Source organism: Macrobrachium nipponense, chromosome 11, assembly GCF_015104395.2.
Source record: "Macrobrachium nipponense isolate FS-2020 chromosome 11, ASM1510439v2, whole genome shotgun sequence".
Lineage (NCBI taxonomy): Eukaryota > Metazoa > Arthropoda > Malacostraca > Decapoda > Palaemonidae > Macrobrachium > Macrobrachium nipponense.
In genome coordinates this window covers 46277149-46299206 of record NC_061087.1, presented here as the reverse complement: position 1 = coordinate 46299206, position 22058 = coordinate 46277149, and the positions used below count along the sequence as shown (strand labels likewise).

Genomic DNA, 22058 nt, shown 5'->3' with positions numbered 1-22058 from the left:
GGAGATGTTAGTAAAATGCTTCATTATTAGATAGACAGTTTCAAAAGAAAAATATTTCTAAGTATATTTGGAAGAGAGAAAATGGTGAGGAAACGAGTTTGTTACTTTATGTATCAGTTCAAAGTAGATGGGAAAGCATGATGATGGATGTAACAGTAAAAAGAGGAGTGCTTAGTGATTTATCTGATCTTTGTTTAATTGAAGTAAAAATCAAGATCGCTGGATATTCAGTCTGAAGTGTGGAATGGCTGATATTTGTAAATATTGCAGTACTGATTGGGGTTAGAGAAAGAGGCTAATGAACGAGTTTGAAAAAGTTATGAGGGCAAACGGGAAGCAGGACGATGGAACAATGAAAGTTGATAACGATGGTGGAAGGATGTGAGCTGAAGTTTTGCGCTGGCAGGAGTAAATGTTTCTAACAATGGCAGGACGAGGTAAAGTAAGTAACCAAGAAGTGTGCAGAAGACTGGGAAAAAATTTGGACAGTCTGTGGAAACCAAAATTGGAATGTATGATGTATGGATGTTGAATGCAAATGAAAGTAAAATAAGTGGAAGGGAAAAATGAATTGTTTATCTAGTAAAACGGGCATAAACAGAATTAAAAGGGTGAGAAATGTGGAGGTATCTTGATGGAGTTGTGAAGGATGGATCACGGTGGTATGTGATGGTTTGAACACGTGGGAAGAATGAACGACGACATGTTGGGAAAGACTATTCAGTTTGGATGTGCTAAGAGAAAGGAGGAGAGGAAGCCCTGGAGATAAGGGACATCAGCGCCCTTGAATTGTGTAAGTGGCACAGTGTATATGCACTGTCGATGATCCTTCCGGGTATATAAAACAGTTCATATTCTGGAAGTTTGTTCATAGGAGTTTCGTCAACGAATCATAAGTTTACGTGATAATACGTGTCAGTGATCGATGTCTCTCGTTGTTCTCGGGAGCCACTTCCGTTAAGGGAAACAAATTAAAATTGAAAAATTATATATTATATAATATATATATATATATATATATATATATATATATATATATAGTATACATGCATATATTTTTCTGAGTCTTCGAATGATTGTTTATTCAGAAAGAATTCAGACAGTAGAATGTTAGCTGTATGCTATCTGATGGCTAAACTCTAAGCTGGTAAGCCAAATGGACTAAGAATTAGATAAGACCTTTGAAGATATCTCACATTCCCTGAGGGTAGATTGTGAACTGTAAGCATAAATATCTTTTGTTTATATTTTGTTTGATCAAAAAAAATTCTTTTTCTTCCTTATCAGAGATTTCTTCTGCGTATAATACAGGCTTAGATTTTGTTTCAATAAGTTAACTGTTTATCTTGTAGGAAACAAGATTACTAAAAACAGACAAAAAATATCTCCATAAAGCATGTTTTATACATCATTCACTACTGTATATATATGCCTACACAAACACACACACATATATACATATATATATGTATACATTTATATATATGTATATTATACATATGTATATATATATAATATATATATATATATATATATATATTCTATATATACTATATATATTTTATATATATATATATATATATTATATATATATATATATATATATATATATATATATATCTAATGTCAATGTTTCATTTACAAATCTTGTTTATCCATGCAGGCTGGTTCTCACCTTTGCTATTGGCCCATCCTTAACATCTATACATTTTACCCATTTCTTTTGAAATAATGGATTGGCTTTATATATTCCTGGTCTGATTCTAATTTTCGTTTAAAATATTTCTTTCATGAAAATGAATTCCATAATATTTATCTCCAGCATGTTATTGGAATAACCATTTTTTCGGTTCCTGTCTCAACTGTTGTTTTGGTAATACAATTAATTCCCCTCAGAAACTGTGTATAATATTGTAAAATGTATATTTTTGTGTTCAGATTCCCAAATTTAGAGATAATATGTTTAAATAACGTATAATTTATTGCTGAGAAAGAACCTAAGGCAGAAAGAGAGAGAGAGAGAGAGAGAGAGAGAGAGAGAGAGAGAGAGAGAGAGAGAGAGAGAGAGTAGCGTAAGATGCGCAAAGAGAGGTTGCTCTATTCGAGCAAAAGGAGGTTGTTATTCCCAACTTGAAAATGGTTGAGCCATCTCATTTTTTTTTATGGTATACCCATCCCGTTCAGGACGCAGCCGAGAAGGAGGTTCCTATAGAAGGAGGATGTAAGAATAAATCGAGATTGCTTCAGATCATTCTAGAACTTTCCATACAATGGTATCATTTCGTGTTTAATTCTAGAATTGCAGATCCTTTGCTTTGAAAATGTTTAATAGCACTGTTAAATTAATTCTTATCCCTTTCAGTTTCTCAAAAGAGGGCTTATCGACTCGTAAGTAGTTAATTGTGAATTGGAAAATTCCATGACGTCACTGAGATAATGTAATATGTTTTCTTCTCGAACTTGTATGCTCCACCGCCCATATACGCTTATAGAATGATTCATTCCAGTTTGAGACTTTGTGCGTAAGGGAGGCTAATCTCTCTCTCTAGTGTCAAGTGAAGATCCAAAAGGCCTTTTTTGAAGTGAAAAGTTGCAACTATTTGAGGTATGGTGCTTTGCAAATATTCTGAAGTGCACTTTAAGGTTTTATTTTCAGTTTGGATAAAATTATTGCTTTTTATAAATTGTTATTTTACTTTGTTCTTTTGATATGTCCATTTTGTGTGTTTAATGTTTGTACTGTCAGTGCTTTTAATGCTTTCCCATATTATTCTATGTTTTTTATATTCTCATTTTGTTTAATTAATTTGAATATTTCTTATTGTATATTGTTTTGATCTAACACTTGTGAATTAATTTGCATTTAATTAGATTTATTTACAAATTTAAGTATTGCTAAATAGTTTAAATTTTGCTTGAATAATTTAACTTTTGACTGTTCAATTTTCTTAATAAAATTTGATTTAATTTTGTGTAATGATTAATTTAAGAATTAATTAAACTTTTGCTTTCAAGTAATAACAAATTTCCCTGAGATTGTAAATTTCACTTATAATTTTCGAATTTAGAAAAAAATATTTGTATTTAAAATATTTATGAGAGTATTATTTACCACCAGTATTAATATAAATATTTTATATTATTTTGTTTAGGTAGAAATATAGAGTTGTAATTGTGCTGTTTGCCTCAAGTGAATTGCAATCAGGGAAATACTTACTTGTTTTAATGTACTTAGTCTAATTGTTTACTTAAATAAACTTAAATAAGTTCTATAATGAATCACTGTTACCTTTAGAGTATTCAGTCGTTTTGTATTTGTGATGAAGGTTCAGGTGTCTGGCTGTTGTGAGGTAACTAGTAACCAGGTACTTGACCAAACTGTGCACCAAGTATAAATGGTGTCCCCGACCCAGGATTAAGAGTCTCATGATCTAACAAGTATAAGTGGTAAGTGTAGTAACCAGATACTCGTCTCTTTATCACAATATATATATATATATATATATATATATATATATATATGTGTGTGTGTGTGTGTGTGTGTGTATGTATTCGTATGTTTATACATATATATATATATATATTGATAAGGGTAAACCCTCGTAAGCAAACCCTCCAGCCTTTAGTACTATGAACTTATTAGAAATTAATTCTTCCATCTTCAACGAAAGCATGGCGTGTATGATTCGCCCCTACCACAAACTCTCTCTCTGGAGAAACTACTTTAATCCACTTTCCTTGTTCGAGTTCACTGCTGACAGACCTAAATTCCAACCGCGGACCCTGGAGAAATGCTAATCCTTGCCCTAGGCAAAGACAGCTCCAAGGAAGACTCAGGACTGATCACGCTGGCGCTGCCATCTTGGAATTTAAGCAACGAGGTAGCCATGCCCAGGCGAGATGCCAACTATCACTTTCTGGATGTAAAAAAATCCTCGTAATCTGAGAAAGTTATAAGAGGATTTCAATCGGCAGGCTGGCTCTCAGAAAGTCAGAATTCGTCGGACGCCTGTCCAGGACACCTGTCCTTCCCTTTGCTCCCTTGAACTACCCGACTTTAAGCAAATGGCTGTGGGCCTAGTATTACTTCGTGGTGTTTTCACTCGCCTTCCCCTCCCATCGCTGGCCCCCCTTGAAGTAAGAGGAACAACTCTTCTGACACGTTAGCCCATTACCAGTTTTCTCTTTCCTTTCCATTGTGTGATATACCTGCAGATTACTCTTTTTATTTGTGTTGTTTCAAGTGGCAAAGCTTTTAAATGAAGTGTCACGTAAACTGTTAAATTGTGAAATACCAGAATCGATTCATTTCCTGGCACCCTCTGTGCACCTCCTCGATTCTCTAATCAGACACCTCATTCCAGAGTGCAATCATAGGTGTTTTCGATTTCAGATCAGGAGTTAGTCAGCTGTCGTTCCAGTGCATCAACTTGTGTGCAATATTGGCTTTCCCAACTAACTTATGGCGCATTTATCAGGGGACTTCTATCGTATTTTCCTTCAAGAATATTCCACACTCCTTCTTCATCGTGTAGTGAGGGACTATTGTATTTTTGTCCCAGTCACGCTAACCAGTTTTATATTAGTTTCTATTGTAAATATAACTAGTTAAGTTAAAACCCCAGAGTTTACCTAATCACACCCCCTTTGGAGCAGAGCCTGATCTCAAGGCCAGAGGTTGATAATTTGCGTTGTCCAGGCAAGTTGCGTGGATCTTCAGTGTAAGCCACTGATTAACGAAGATCGCCAGGTAAATCCGTACTGATATCTATCTATCTATACACACACAGACACACACACACACACACACACATATATATATATATATATATATATATATATAATATATATATATATATATATATATGTGTGTGTGTGTGTGTGTGTGTGTGTATGCATTACGGATCTACTTTGTTTTCGCTATATTTGATTTACTTTCGTGTTTCCAAACCCCCTCAATACGTTTTGAATAAAGTATCGCAGCAAAGACTGAATTCTGTCGATGCGTCTCTGCGGTTAAGGTGATCTTCCTTTTACTAATGCAATGCTGTATCCACACGAAGACGTCTTTTTCAGCTTGAGAGAAATGAAGAATATCAAATGTCATTTAGTCTTAGCAAGATTTAATATGGAGTTTTAGTGGAAGAGGGAAATTTTTGTCTCAATGGTAAAAAGAAGCTGAGGATCGAGTAGGAATTCTTTTGAACATTAGATCGATCCTCCGGGTACCTTTTTTCTCTCGACTGCCACTTTTCTAAATACGATATGCTGAAGATGTTTCTTGGGTAAATAAAATACCAGTTTGAAACCTTCTTTCTGAATAAAAATTTAAGAACGTAAATGACACAGTTATTTCTTCCCCGTGCTGGGTATAATTCGATGTTGTCTGAGCTACAGGCAAGTGTTATCGCTGACCGAAAAGGAATTTCCTTCAGCCACCGTTCGGCAAATCATCACTCAATCGAGAGTGATGAGTAGAGCCTTCATAAACAAGGCTTAATACCGTACCTATTTAGTAATAATCTATTTGATTAAAAAATTGTTTAATCCAATTTCAGCCTTCACGATGAAATTCTTAATTTTTAACAATTTTTTTTAATCTTCAGACCGGTTTAATGTGATCTTATACTCATCTTTCCAAGGTAACACTGGAACGATGAGTGCAATTAGATTTACTAGACGACTTGAGAAGAGATGAAGCAAAGCCAGGATTGGCAGGTCCTAATTTGGGAAGTGGACGTGAGAAGAAAACGGGCATCCTCCTCTCCTCCTTTCTATCCTCCCGCCGTTCCCCTTCGGAGCTTCTCGTTCCCAGGTGGGGCGTCCTGTTACGAAGGTGACTGCGGCTTCTGGGTATTGATTCAATTGCAAACCAACTATAGACTGGTTTAGTTCTTTTATGCAATAGAGGACGCAGAAAAAGCCGTTTTGGGCCGGTCTTCTTTTTGTTTTTGTTTGTTTAAGGCTTGGGTTAGGTAAGGTATTAGATTAGAAATTTCCTCGGCTTTACATTAATAAGATAATTTGCAGTGTAAATCAAACGCTGTCGATGTCTAACGTAGGAGATGACAGTTACATATTTTAAGATGAGATCTCGGTTAACTTATGCAGTGGAATAGATATGAAGTCCATTCTTAATCTTCGTTTAAACTATAGCAGCAGTAAAGGTAGTATCATGACTGGAAGTCAAGGACATTATTCTTAAAGTCAAGTTCCAGGAAAATCGCGTTGCTTTCGCTGCAGTGCCGCAGGTATTATTGAACGTGCAAAGGCAGAGAATATCAAACCCAAATCATTTCATAATGCAGGCACCTAATTTTGCGTACGACAGAAAAAAATGGCTGCCACCGTACCACCATTACATATTATAATTCACTGAACACTTCAGCTCCATAAGGCATGTAAGCAAACTTGTAAGATCAAGAAAACGGTATTTATTATTTTACCTTCCGAGCGTTGAGAATTATTTTAGCAACTGAAAACTCCTTATTATTCGACTGCAAAATACGAGAGAAATAGTCTTCTTAAGCCTGAAGGCATTTAATAAATTTCTCCCTTTGCAAGATTTCTCATTAAAATAAACCTTCGTTAACAAGACTGAGATAAAATTCTGTCTTTTCAAGTCTGAAGTATGAGTTATTTCTGCATAGTAACGAAATTACTATGCACATTTCAAAATACTACTTCAATAGATTCCTGTCCTGTCAGGAGAATATGTATTCGCTCCGTAAGCTCTCTGAATCACAAGTTGTACGTCAGAATTACCAGGACTGGAAACCAGTTTATTTTGTCAAATTGTCAATTGTTGGGAAGTTTATATCCATATCCAGTTCAATTCATTTAACTCGATAGTCTGAGGATTAGAAAGGTGCTCATGAAGTGAGGAGTTTGCAAGGAGACTTTCAATGAATAACGTACAGTACACACTCGGCATGGCAAGTCTGTAGCATGGTATTAATTCTAATGTAATAACCAAACGGAAGAGGAACCGAATGCTCAAAATTTGATAGAAGTTATCACCAATTTTTCTCATCCACCCCCATGGGAAAGTTAGACTCTGTAGAATAAGTGCAATATGTAAGCTATCTATAATCCACGAGCAGCCTATTTGTGATGAGGGGGTGTGGTCATGTTTACGCATTTTGGCATGTTAGGGCGACGCCTGAGCCAGAGAGTAACATGAGAGGCTTAAACATTTCTACAGCTGGCACTTACGGTGTAAATGAGTTTAAATTATGCCAGTTCTCATTGACTAGCAGCTTTGCACATTGACTTACAGATAACAAGGGACTAGGAAACGAGAATAATATACTCTCGCTAAGACTTCATGGAACCTGAGAACCTGTCACTCACCTACATTCAGAAAAAGTGACAATTTTGACGAGGAAATAGCTTTTGGATATGTTATGCTCAACAGTAAAAGCACGTGTGTCCCCCATTGTCTTTTTGATGGGATTTCCCTGCGCCCTGCACCGGAAGGAATGAGAGAGGTGTTTGGCAAGCGACTGACTCGAGTGTTTGCGTCCATCAGGAGGTGGGCGAGTCGTGGGAGGAGGAGGAGGAGGCCAGTGGAAATAATTCTGAGCTCAGAGAAGGAGGATGATGAGATAAGGCATCAATTCGGTAGGGTGTCTTCATTGGACCTTTGCAGTTCCTTTTATTGAAATGTTGCTCTTTTTTCTATTTCAGTTGGATGTTGTTTTGAGGATGAATGATTATTAAGCAGTTTCAGCACTTTCAACCTAAATTTCAACATCAAATCAGTTTCCTACAATTCATCTTTCAGTCAAAGCCTTCAAAATATGCAGGTTGGATTATTCCTGCAACGAAATGAACCCATAATTCAAGACGTTAACTTCCCAATAATGGTGATCCACTACAAATACTTTTTCTACAGCTATCAGATCCCATTCCAAGAGGACGCAGGTTCCATCTTGTACTATATTACACCACGTGACCAACGTGAACTCAAGTGTTCACATCGAGAAATAAATACAGACGCATCATTATACCTATAAATTGGTTTTGCAGATTGCGGTCGTAAAGATAAGGGACTCATAATAGCAGAGATCATTTTTAGACAATAGCAGAGATCACTTTCAGAAAATAGCAGAGATCATTTTCAGACAAGAGCAGAGATCATTTTCAGACAATAGCAGAGGTCACTTTCAGACAATAGCGAAGATAATTTTCAGACAAAAGCCGAGATTGCTTCAGACAAGAGCAGAGATCACTTTCAGTCTAGAGCAGAGTTCACTTATAGACAAGGGATAATTTTCAGACAATAGCTGGATCACTTTCAGATATCATTTTTAGAGTATAGCAGGGATCACTTTCAGACAATAGCAGATATCGTTTTCAGACTAGAACAGAGATTATTTTCAGAGTAGAGCAGAGATAATTTTCAGACAGTGGCAGAGATCACTTATAGATAAAAGCAGAGATCATTTTTAGACAACAGCAAAGATAATTTTCAGACAAAAGCCGAGATTGCTTCAGACGAGAGCAGAGATCATTTTCAGACAATAGCAGATATCACTTTCAGACTAGAGCAGAGTTCACTTATAGACAAGGGATAATTTTCAGACAACAGCTGGATCACTTTCAGACAATAGCAGATGTCGTTTTCAGACAATAGCCGGGATCACTTTAAGACAAGAGGAGATATCATTTTCAGACAATAGCAGGGATCACTTTCAGACAATAGCAGATATCATTTTCAGACTAGAACAGGGATTATTTTCAGAGTAGAGCAGAGAAAATTTTCAGACAATAGCAGAGATAATTTTCAGACAATAGCAGAGATAACTTTCAGACAGTGGCAGAGATTACTTTCAGATAAGAGCAGAGATAATTTTCAGACAGTTGCAGAGATCAATTTCAGACAAGAGCAGATATCACTTTCAGACAGAGATAATTTCCAGGCAGTAGCATATTTCAAACAAGACCAGAGGTAAATTTCAGATAAAAGCGCTGCCAAAGAAATGTCCTTTCCCGGACACAGGTAGCCTTCATATTCTCGAATTCTCAATGTTTCCTCATTCCGCCGAAGAGCTTCACAGCGCGTGCAGGGTCAACGTGCATAGTTCTACGCGAATACCCGCCACTGCACAATATCTATGATAGCGAAGTTTATAAAATATTTTGAAAATTGTTGGTCAGAAAAAAATGAAGGCAGACGCAAAATCGTTTTGAATGCTACATACAAAAGAAATAAATTGAAGGAAGACGCGACTGAAAGCTACTGAAAAGCAGGAAAATTTACAAAAAGCGAAAAAAATATAAGTGAATCTAACCGAAGGTGATGCTCTTGCTGACAACCTTCTCTGGAGTGGAAAGGATACAAAGTAAAGAAAGACGATAGATGTGATTTCTTATTTCGCTCCTCCTTCTAAAAAGTTGATAAGACTATTCCCTTTTGAATCAACACCACAAAATCAATGGCAACAGCCTTAAAGAATGGGTTAATGCGAACTTACAGAATAAGCATCAAAGTAAAGAATTCTCGACGACAGGAAACCAATTTTGTTTTTTAAAGAAGACTCGTTCACTTAAATCAACATCCTCCAGAATAATAGAACAAGGGAACCCTAGATGGCTCTGAGATAAGACTAATGTGAGGTTGATATTCTAGAAGGAGGGAGAACTAATTCAATGGTAAATGATTCCAGAGCAGCCGAGAATTACTTGTAAGTTAGGCCAACGTTGGTGACCTCATTTCAAGAAACAATGCTTTCCATGTACGGAATACTAAAAGCATAAACGAAGAAAATCTCTACGTAATGTCAACAACAATACAGTAATGATTATAACAGCAATATTTTGATATATTAGTAAAATTGATTATCGTTTACTTATGAAACTGTATTTATAACCTCTGCCGTTATATATAGGTCGTTTTCTGCAAGGTATTTCATTATACCCTGCTTAATGTCTAATCCGTCAGGGCAAACTCTGCGAACCGAGTAGCTTTCATCTTTTCCAAGGTAAGTGAGCAGAAACAAAAGTTCAACCAGAGTTCACGAAATTGAGACCATCCTTTCTAAGTAATTCTTAATTTTTTTTTTTTTTTTACTTATAAGCAATGCTTTTGTATGTTAACTAAACTGACTCTGGCTCAGCTAATCCGAGGATCCACTGTCAGAGGGACACAACATTCAATGAAAATTAATTCCTTTCCCGTCAGTCATCGTTTGTGACATCACAGCGATGCTCAGGATGAAGATTTATTTGCATTTATTCTTGATCGTCTTAAGGGTTATCAATTGAGGATACTCGTGCGATCAATTCTTGTAACACGGCAACAGAATCCATGGTTGTCGAGACGTAGGATGTTATATTCGTTTCTTTCTAATCATCCCATCGTTTATTCACGCCTGTTTTTTTTGTTTGTAACAAAAAATGAAAGGATATCTGATACCTATTTGAAATGTAAAGCTCTTAGGTGACTGAGTGCGTTCATGTTTTTTTTTTTTTGAGCCTCAAATGGTGTACATGATTTTAGTTAGATGATGTCTTTTCTCCGTCGAAGGCAACAGTCATTGTCACGCCAGTATACATGTCAGTCAAATCAACTCATCTCTCTCGAGGGCAGAATACTCCTGATTTAAAAAGAAACCATGTATTTTGTTGTTGGGGGTTAGGAAAGGTCTATGTAAGAGCCTAAAAAGATCTGAAAAAGGTGTTTCGCTTTGAGTTAAAGATACAGGAATTTTAGGAGAGGATATTTATTATTTATTTTTCAGAATGAAAATGTAAAAAAATAAATAATGCTTATGTTAATTAAGCAGACCAGAAACATTATTTCTAACAAAATATAGAGTTTTTATTTTAATTTTCGTTGGTGTAACAAAGCTCTATTTAACCGTAAATTTTCGCACGTTTTAATTTACATTAAAAGTTAGGAATATAATGTTTACAACTGTGAGGGGAAAATCTTGCACACGTCCCGAGTAAACTGAAGGTCGGATCACGCCTTGTTATCTCTTCTCTAGATAGGGCCGCATGTTTCCCAAGCAACCTACGACATAGATGAAGATAAAATATCTGAAATTACTCGTACTACGAAAGTTTTCATGAATTGGTTACAGTATATATAAGGATTAAGGACCAAGTGACTGGACGACGGACGCTCTGACTCGCATAAGAATGAACCAGAGGGATACATATTGCATGTTATTATATAGCAATTCTTAGGCTATAATGACAAAGGTTGTTGCCATCGCTGCGCTGATGTGCTCTTCATGTTTATGTCCAATGCCATCAGAACTAACCTATTGGCCAGCAAATAAATGATGCAATGGAAATCGAAATCTTGGCAGCAAAAGAAGAGCGTAGGTTAGGAACGGTCACATTTTATTGACGACACATGACAGTTTTTGTAGTTAAAAGAATATACCACCATTATTTGTAGACAAAGCTGGATGAAGGTGACAAAAATGAGAAAATTGATCATAGTCATAACAAAGATACTTAAAAATTAAAAGTATGTTACTCTGTTCCTGCTTGTCATGAATCTGCAAATACTCTTTTCCGGAGTCATGCCCACATGAAACGGCGGCGCGAATTCGTTTATGCGAGAGGCGAACGTTGCACTTTTTGCGTCCAGATGCTCTTTTTCGATACAGAGAGAGGCGAAAAAAGAACGATATTTATTTCTTGACGTTTCCCTATGACAACCTTATGTCTCAGATTCGCCAACATAACTTCAGCTGACAAAACACAGCCATAAAGAATAAAAGTTTGTGCCTTGACATGAGACCTTAGCTCATTAGCTCGGCTGTGGCAAAGTCATCTGAAGCCAAAGTGTGAATTCACCGCCTACGCTCAATAATGGAGGTGCTGGGCGTCATCGCTTTATTGTTTTGCTTTCCTCTCGACTACAGCGTAAAGGAGGCTGTCACACTCGTTTCAGAGCGCTGTTCCCAACACTGTCGTGGCACAAATTGCTGGTATTCAGACTTTTTTTATTTTTTTTTTTTATTTTTTTGTATTTTAACTCATGTCAGTGGTGAGGACGGGGGGTTTGGGGTGGGATTTTAATAATAATAATAATAATAATAATAATAATAATAAAATAATAATAATAATAATAATAATAATAATAATAATTATTATTATTATTATTATTATTATCGATACTGGACTGCTAATTTATAACCTTCAGCTGAATAGAGGCGGATTAGACGTGCTTTTAAATAAAACTTGCTTTAAGGATGGTTTCTTTCGATATTATTATTATTATTATTATTTCCAATAACCTCAGAAGGCACTCGTAGGATAAAGTGTGTCCTGTAGTGGTTGCACCCAGCATTTTGACAGCACTGTGGGAAAGGCAAAGTACAAAAGTTAAGCCCATCTGGAAGATTATTTTTGAAGACTAAACAATCAAAGAGAAAATAAGCTAACTTAATTGCGTGATTTATGAATAGAAAAATTTTACTTGCTTACTTGCCATACGAGTGACCTAAGAATAATCACGTCAGTTTCGACATTGTTTGCAGTCTGAGACAATTCTATCGTCATGTATAACCAATGGTAAACTCATATGCAGTAGAGAGAGAGAGACAGAGAGAGATTAGAGTAACTATTAAGACAGCGTTTCATCTTATACATTTTAAAAACAACGTTACCTATACGGGAATGAGATTAAATATTAAATTCAAAATGGCAGGTAAGTGATCAACAGCCAAAATACTTGCGCAGAGATGAGTTAGGTATATCCTGCCTAAACTATACTGCTATTCAGGCCAGCATTAATATCTCAAGCGTAGACCAGAGGATGCAGGAATAGACGATAATGAGGTGAGGATGAGGAATGAATGAAAAAAAAAATATTGAGGGAAAATGGATTTAAAGACAAACAACGATGAAAAAGAGAGAATTAAAAGAAAATGAAACCTCTGCAGTACCACATCATAAAACCGACAAATATTGGTCAGTTAGTTAAAAGTCAACTGAAAATACTCTTTGCCGGAGTCTGGAAGGACCTCCACAACCTTCCAGATTTCTCTAGATGTCCTGAGAGGTTATCGCTAATCATGGTCAGTTGCATCTTATTCATTTGCCTGAAGAAGCTTATGCATTCAGTGAGTGCTTTACAAAATGATAATGACCCAAGTTCTGAAGTCTTAACTAAAAGAAGGAAAGAACAAATTAGTTATTAAGAAAAGCATTGAAATACTCATTCATCATGAAAACGAAAAAAAAAAAAAAAAAAAACACTGAATAGACGGATGCTTCCAGAGAGAGAGAGAGAGAGAGAGAGAGAGAGAGAGAGAGAGAGAGAGAGAGAGAGAGAAATGAAATCAAAGGGTAGCACCAGCAGACTGGATGGATGGCGAGAAGGAAGTTTCATTGATAAAGGGAAGCGTCAAGAGACGCAAGGTCATCATCAAGGAGTGAACTTATCTGTAGAATTAGCACAAGCCCAGCAAAATGCCCAGGGTTGTTTCTTTACCTAACAGATTATATATCTCTAACCTGTCAAAATCCGAGGAAGAGTAAAATGTCTACAGACTGTACGTTAGTAACCTTTTGATAGAAAACTCATGAAAACAACGTTTAGGGAGGGAAGGTTTGCAAGAATGGAAATGACATTACACAAGCTCTGTGGCTGGCAGGCTTAACAATTGGCCTCCATAACGCAAGCGAGTGCAAAGTTTGCTGCTCAAAATGAAAACAAGCCGCCTTTTTGGTAACGAAGAATCAATCAATCACGTAGGGTACTCTGTGGGACTTTACTAAAATATTTCCCAATAGCTAGTAGATATGTCTGGGTTAAGTATCTAACTCCTGATTAATGAGAAAAATGAATATTTCATTTTTCTGATAGGCTCGGTCCTAAAGTGTGTCTTGTAGACAACCTTCGAAAAAAGTGTAAAATGAAGTACTTAGGATTCAGTGACAGGCTGAAGTTAAAATTGCTCTTAAAAATAGTCGTCAGTAACATGTAAAGCAGATAAAAGAAATATGAAGAAATATAAAACTAATCAGGGGATTAAAGGAAATAAAAGTTGAGCAGATCTAGCGTATCCAGCATTCAGCCTGTTCCCCTGTCAGTCAAGCGCAGAAAAAAAAAAAACGAATGGATTTGTAAAAAATATATTTACAGTACAAGCGATCGCTAATTTCCCATTATTCACGCCGGCTGTCTTTCAGTATCAGTCGGGGAGTTTCAGGTTGTTGCTGCATATAATTTGTGAGTTTACATAATTCTTTTCTGACCCCCATAGCCATAGTTTAGTTCTGTCCTCTTCCTCTCCCAAGCATTTCCTCTCACAGGTCTGGGCAACTGGCTGTTTTCAGTCGTCCAAATTAATCTTGCTTCCGTAGTTAGTAATCGGACGGCCAATTTCCACTGCCTTGGGTGCAGTCGTTTAGAAGAGTATTCCAGTGTCGAGATCAATATACTAAAAATCAATGTCAAAGCTAAAACTTGACTCCTCGTCCTGAAAATTGAGCATGTACCTCTTTTGCATTTCATTATTCAGGCAGTTTGGTACAGTTAGAGTATTAATGTTAGAAATTTTAGGGATTCATTTTATTGTTTATCTTAAAGAGATCACAAAGACAGAAACCGAAGAGATTTTAAGCGAAATTAACAAATTTTATAGAATCCCATGGAGCAGACGCGAAGAGATTTACTTGTAATCCAGCCTAAAATCCAAAATTATAACAGAAATTCAGTCACATGAAAAAAATGTTCGAATCATAACAGTGAAGACCGCAACAAAAACGTGGGAGCAGAGCGCTGTACAGACGAAGCAGTCCAAATCCCAAATCCAGGGCAAAGCAAACAACCAAAGAGGAGCGGCGTCTTAATTAATCATCGGACATAAACTGTCGACTTCAAATGCAGCCGGAGCTGAAGATCGTTTTAGGCTTTGAAGTATTTATGTCGTTTTTATTAGTTTTGGTGTATACAATAATATGAATATACTAACAGCTTACGATACCTAGACGCTCACTAAAACAAATAGTTCAAGGAGGCAAATAAGTTAACAACAAATAATGACAAGGGCAAATGAGTAGAGGAATAAAGAAATGATCAATGGACGCTGCAGTTGCTCTGCAGTCGCCCGACTTTTGGTTTTAGTTATACTTTTACGAGTATGGTTCAAATGTTGGAGCTGTTAAAGACATTTAACCTAGATAAAAGACGAAAATACACACACACAAACACACACGCTTTCATGGGTACTAAACGAGAGAGAGAGAGAGAGAGAGAGAGAGAGAGAGAGAGAGAGAGAGCTTACTACCATTAAGTCATCTAGAGTATTCTATTATTGCGTAAAATATCGATGCCTATTCGTAGCGCTGTCATCGGCCCTCTCGAGGTAACAGCCTTAAGTGCTCCGAGTGGTGCTTACTATCAGCACCACCTTATAAGTAAGCGTTTCTCTTCTCCTACCTGGCATAAACATAGACAGACACACGCACATGATTGGAACAACGAGGACCTGTCTGCGCGTAAAGATCTGCCGAGGCAGAATAAAGATGGCCTTTGGCCGGGATTTCCCCTTGTTTACTCACCTCTGTAGGGAAGTTAGGCGATGAGGTGAGCACCCAGCCAAGAACCATTCACTGTCAGCAGACTCTCCATAGCAATCTCCAGAGTGAATAAGACGAGAACTTTGATGATCAACAAATTCACTTCACTACTCAGAAAATGAACTCTGGGCTTCTCGGGGAGTTTTTCGACATCGGTACGCGTTCGAGTTCCTCCACGAGCGATCACTCAGCCAGATTCAGTCATAACTCTCCCACTAAACTTAGGAAGCAACGTGGTGTAGGAGTCGAGGGGACGCGACGACGACAATACTGCTTCCGACACCACCCGCGGCCACACACTACTCAACTGAACGAACGCTAAATTCGCCAGCAACACACGCCTCCTCCACGCAAACGGAGGAGAGAGGAGGGGCAGGGTGGGGGCCCACTGATGCTGCCTCCTTTCCTTGAGTGGCACCACGCTGAAATTCCCCTCCCCCTTTCTTCTAAGGCGGTGGATGGGAGAGAGATAGAAAACAGGGTGGAAGAGGCGCGGAAGTTAAGGGGAGACGTAGCATAAGGCTCAGGGAGCAACCAACCCTCACTTCCTCTTCTTTGCTCTCGCACTTTTTGCTTCACCTCGGCCTCAGGGCGACGGAGAGGAAAGCGGCCGGACTTGTAGATTGGCGAAGTGTGCATATAATTCAGATATTTATATAGCCTAATTCTAAATGGTTTCATTATTCTCTCTGGTTTTCTTTAAAACCGTCCTTGTCTAACAAGGAAGACTCCAAGTTCAATAACGGCCACGAGCGGAAATGATTTGAACCCGTTGCCCGTAAAAGCAGTCGTGTCTTTGTTGATATCAACCGGGATTTCGTTTTCCAGTTGTTCGTCGACTGTTGCATCCAACAGACGGTGACTAGATGGAGTGAAAATAAAGGCGATTGATCTGTGGTCCGTCAAATGTCGTCATATAAAATGGGAGGGAGTGCTACCCGAGAATTCCTTAGGTAATTTAAATACATACGTGTTGAGTGTCTTCACACACACACACACGCACACACACACACACACACAAATATATATACACACACACACACACACACACACACACACACACAACATATATATATATATATATATATATATATATATATATATATATATATATATATATATATATACTTTTGACGAAGTGCCAAGTATCTGGTTACTACACTTACGAATCAAACGAAATATATAGTTACCTCACAAAAGCCAGACACCTGAACCTCCATCACAAATACAAAACGATTGAATACTCCAAAGGTATGAAGTAGAATTAATTAAAGGGCATCACTCCATCAACCATTCCAAAAGTCTAAGTATTTCCCTGGTTCTAACTCACTTCAATAAAGTTGAGGGAAAACAGCACAATTACCACTATATTTCTACCTAACGCACGGCTCTTTGTACTAGTAGAGTATAATGAATGCGTTCTATGGGTGGCTATGGGCGAAAGAGGTCAAATGGGCCCATCGTCCAGACGAGTGACCGAACTTGTCCACAACGAGACCATAGTCACACCATTTCCGCGACGTCACGCAATTTTGCACTCCACACTAATCTATTTATTACTCAATGAGTTCTCTTTAGACAAACTGAAAGAGATATGAGTTACTTTACCAGTGATATTAAAGAGTTTCATAACAAAAGAATCTCCTATTATAAAAATAAAACGAAATGATATCATTGTATGGAAAATTCCCGAATAATCTGATGCAATAAGGCATAATTCTTACATGATCGTATATGTGAAATCAACAGCCTGGCTTGATCGAACATAAAGAATAAACTAGTTCAGCAGTTTCAATTAGTGAAAAACAGCCTTGTCCTCGCGAACAGAACTACCTCTCTCTCCCGCATATTATGTTATGTTCTTTCTCAACTATAAATTATACATTATCTAAAACTATAAACCTTAAGCTATCTTTGATACGAGAATCTGATCATAAAGCATACATTTTGCTATACTACACACATTTACTGAGGAGAAGTTATTGCCTTTACCAAAACCACTACATAAGAATACACACACACACACACACACATATATATATATATATATATATATATATATATATATATACTATATATATATGTATATATAATATAATCAATATATATTAATATATATATATATATATAATGAATAATTATCACATCGAACCGTGATCCAATTTATATATCAATTCAAGCTACAAATGTCCTTTAATATCTAAATTCACTTTACCTCCCAAATGTATATTTTCATATAGGTGGATGGTGGTTCGATCCCATGGGGGGACGAAATTGGTTATCACTTAAAAATTCCCCTTCGGTACATATATGAAAATATATCATTTGGGAGGTAAAGTGAATTTAGATATTAAAGGACATTTGTAGCTTGAATTGATATATATATTATATATTATATATATATGTATATATATATATTATATATACAAGCCCAGATAAGAAGGGGTGAGAAAGGGATGGGGAGGGGGTTGACATGTAAGAATAACCGAAAATGACAGATATTAGCGTGTGATCCATAGTTTTTGAGGTTGATGAGATGAATAGTGATACTCTCAATGTCTTTAAGTCCAAGTTCAGCCCTGATAGGAAGGTGGGTGTGAGAAGGGGTGGAAAGGTGGTGACATTTAAAACAAACCGAAAACAACAGTTATTAGAGTCAAATCCTTAGTTTTCGAGGTCGCTGGGATGAATAGAGACACTCCTGAAGCCCTTTAAGACCACGTTCACCCCTGAGAGGAATGGGGGCGAAAGGTGGTGAAATGTAAATTATAAAAAATGCTGGGCAATGTTACGGAAGCAACTATCTTAACAAGAATGGAAGAGAGAGAGAGAGAGAGTTTATTGGTTATCATTCAGTGGTTACCCGGGCAGCGCCGGGTTGGTCAGCTAATATATATATATATATATATATATATATATATATATATTGTGACGAAGTTGCCTAGAGTATCTGGGTCTGGACACCATTAATACTTGGTGCACGAAGTAGCCAAAGATCTGTGTCTGGACACCATTAATATTTGTTAACCCAAATTGCCAAGTATCTGGTTATTTCACTTACCATTTGTACTTGTTAGCACAAGAGACCCTTTTATTCCTGGGTCTGGGACACCCTTTGTACTTAGGGCACTGTTTGTTCAAGTACCTGGTTATTGCTTACCTCACTACAGCCAGACACCTGACCCTTCATCACAAATACTAAACGACTGAATACTCTAAAGGTAACTGTGATCCCTTATAGAACTGAACAGTCAAGAAAACAATCAGTCTAAGTTCATTAAAATAGATGTGAGGTAATCTTAATGAAAGGGCATCACTCCTTCTGCAATTTCAAATCTAAGTATTTCCTTGATTCTGATTCATTTGAGGGAAACGGCACAATTACCACTCTATATTTCTACCTAAACCAAAAAATAAAATATAATACTGGTGGGGAACCAAAAAATGAAATGCTCATATAAATTCTAAATATAAAAATTTATTTCTAAATTCAAAATTTGTCAGTGAAATTCACAATTTCAGGGAAATTTTATTACTTGAAAACAAAAGTTTAATTAATTCTTGAATTAATTATTAAGCAAAATTAAATCAAAGTTTATCAAGAAAATTAATTAAATTAAATTACAAAGCAATAATCAAATTTGAAATGAAATTTAATTAAATGCAAATTAATTCACAAGTGTAAGATTCAATATTTACACAATAGAATATTATTCAAAATAATTAAACAAAATTAAAGACTGCAAAAACATAATGCATAATATGAAAACAATTAAAGCATTGACAGTAAAAACATTAAGCATATGAAATGGACATAAAAATTATAATTTTACCCACACGTAAAATAAAACCTCGAAGTGCACTTCAAAACATTTGAAAAATACCTGTATACGTAGTTGCAACTCCAATCAAAAGCCAAAGCCTGTTACAATTTCAACCTCTGCAATATTTTCGTGGGCGCCTTCACAAAAATAATATTAATAACACTATGTTCAGATTCCACAAACAACACATATATTACTAAGAATTATATATGAATGAGTGACCACCTTATATATAAACGTGAATTATGTTACGGTAATCTCGAGTGAGCGAGCGAGAGAGAGAAGAGATTTTGAGAGAGAGAGAGAGAGAGAGAGAGATACTATCCCTCACGCTAGGTCTCGCGATCGAATGAATAGTTCTCTATCCCCATATGCGTATGGGCATATCATCTCGTTCAAGACGAAAACATATTATGTCATCTCTATAGGGATATCGAGTAGGAATGAACAAGGCCCTTCTTGTTTCGTTATAGGAGCTGCTTTAGGATGATAAAAAATCAGCTTAGCAAAGGTATTCTCAAGATGTGAAAAACAACCCTCTCCAGAGGCATACATATAAGCGCTTACTCTCTTTCTCTGTCTTACGTATGTTTCAAAAGGAAAAGTTACACTACTTAACATGTGTTATCTTTAAATGTGGGAATCTGAACACAAAAACATACATTTCATAATATGATACACAGGTTCTGAGGTGAATTAATCATATTACCAAAATTATAATTGCATTACAAAACTTACATTAATATATATATATATAATATTATATTGATATATATATATATATATATATATATATATATATATATATATATTATATATATAATATATATATAATCATCACTTCCAACGCCGTGTGATACAAGCGTGTCTGTGAAATTCCGCCGCTCATGTCTTTCCTGTGCTTCATCTTCCACTTACTGTTTAGGTGTGGATCTTCAACTCTTCTGGTGAACACAGGAGTCAAGCCATCTCTGTCACACCATCATTCTTTCGTCTACATATGGAAATTCCATAATATTCAGTATTCCTTATAATTTTCCTTTTCCTTATTTCTAACTCCATCCTGCTGTCCGACCCTAATATTTTTCTTCAAACTTTATTTTCAAATTGACATAATCTATATGCACATCATTTGAGTTACTCTTTTCATTCTAAATTCCTACTCAAAAGAACCTGCAGCGTTTAAAACTATGGTAATGAACTTCATGTGGTACGATGGCTTAACTAAAGCTTGTTATAGTCATAATTGACATAATCATCTGAAGGAAACCTTTTAATTATTTCTTACATTACAGAAAAGGAAAGTTGAAGCCCTTTCGAGATCATAGAAAAGGATGCAGACGGAAAATATCTACACCTGTTTACATGCATGGGCAAAGTAGATGGTGATGTAAACATTGAAACTGCATTAGAATACGTGTGAGAAATGTACAGCCAGTCTAAACCACGTTCAGTGGACGAGACTCGTTACAACAAATTGGTGCAAATGACTAGCGAAGTAGATCAGGTATGTTGGAAAACAAAACCTGTTCAAAAAGTTTTGTTTGTTCTTAAAACCCTGAATGATTTTTTCTTGTTTTCTTATTCTTGTTATGTTGTTCCTTTTCAGGAAAAACCATTTACAAACGCGAAGAGGATCGATTGTGCACTTCTGCCACCTTCTTGTCGAACCCTTGGTAAAAAAACTCCAAAGGGCTCACCACGTCACAAGATTGTGGAACCATGCCAATCTCGCGTGCCCTGACCAAGGTCTGTTTCCTAATGACTATGGCTGGTCGGTAAATGGAAACCTCTTGCTACCAGTGTGGTTTGATGGACCTGCCCTTCCTGATGCTCTGTTCACAGACCGATAAAACAATAAGAATGACAGCAATGGTGCTTATAGTGAAAGTGATGAAACAATCCATGTAGATATACAGATGTCTATGTTGATACAGGGTTACATCAATCCTGACCCATCTGATGACGAAGCATGAAGTGAGGATTCTGACATGGATTTAGAGGATGGGAGTAATAGGATTAAGACGGAATGATTGTGGTAGTCTTTGCATGAACACAGATGCCGAATATATTTATTTAGATCTGCACCTTTGAGGCTTATCTTCTTTACCAACACATAAGGCCTACTGAGAAGACACCATACCGACCTTTAATTATTTCTTAATTAGTTAATCATTTTGACATGAATCAAGAGACTGTACCAAAATTTGGTTTTGATATGAATCTAGTTGTTTGATGTAATCATACACTGCAGGGATTTCATGTTTATTTTTTAGCAAAAGACACCCTTACTGGTTTTATTTATGCCAATTATTTTAACTTTTTTTTTGGAAGAAAATATTTCAATTTTTATTCTGAGTTCCATTCAAGTACACATCACAGATTAGTCATCCCAGGCACAGCTGTAGCTGTTGTAAAATCAACAAAAATGAGGGTCTTTATTCCGTAGGTAGTTTGGCCCTAGCCTCCTTCGGGGTGTGGAGAATTTGATGAACTGATATTAGATTATGTAAAGCATATCTTTGTTTCAGTTTTTGTTACCTTTGTTTGTGGAAGTCATTTTGGAGTTTGTTTCATATATTTAGCATGGTTCATTGGTCTAGAGTCCGGGGTACCCTATTGAAATGTCTGGTAGGGAAGAAATTATGACTTAAGATGAGATGGAGGGCATTTTAAAGTTTA

The 22058-nt window shown here is 36.5% G+C and overlaps 1 protein-coding gene across 2 annotated transcripts in view; it reads right to left on the bottom strand.

Annotated features, from left to right (window-relative positions):
• LOC135205702 (uncharacterized) overlaps positions 1-22058 on the bottom strand; it is a 1031110-nt gene that overhangs the window by 899215 nt on the left and 109837 nt on the right. Inside the window, exon 1 of one of the 2 annotated variants that reach the window (XM_064236798.1) lies at positions 15535-15875. The exons of the other annotated variant lie outside the window; for it this stretch is intronic. Within the exon in view, the coding sequence (XP_064092868.1) occupies positions 15535-15582 (48 nt within the window). The 5' untranslated portion in view covers positions 15583-15875. Of the gene's footprint in view, positions 1-15534; positions 15876-22058 lie in introns of those variants that run through there. 2 annotated transcript variants of the gene reach the window in all.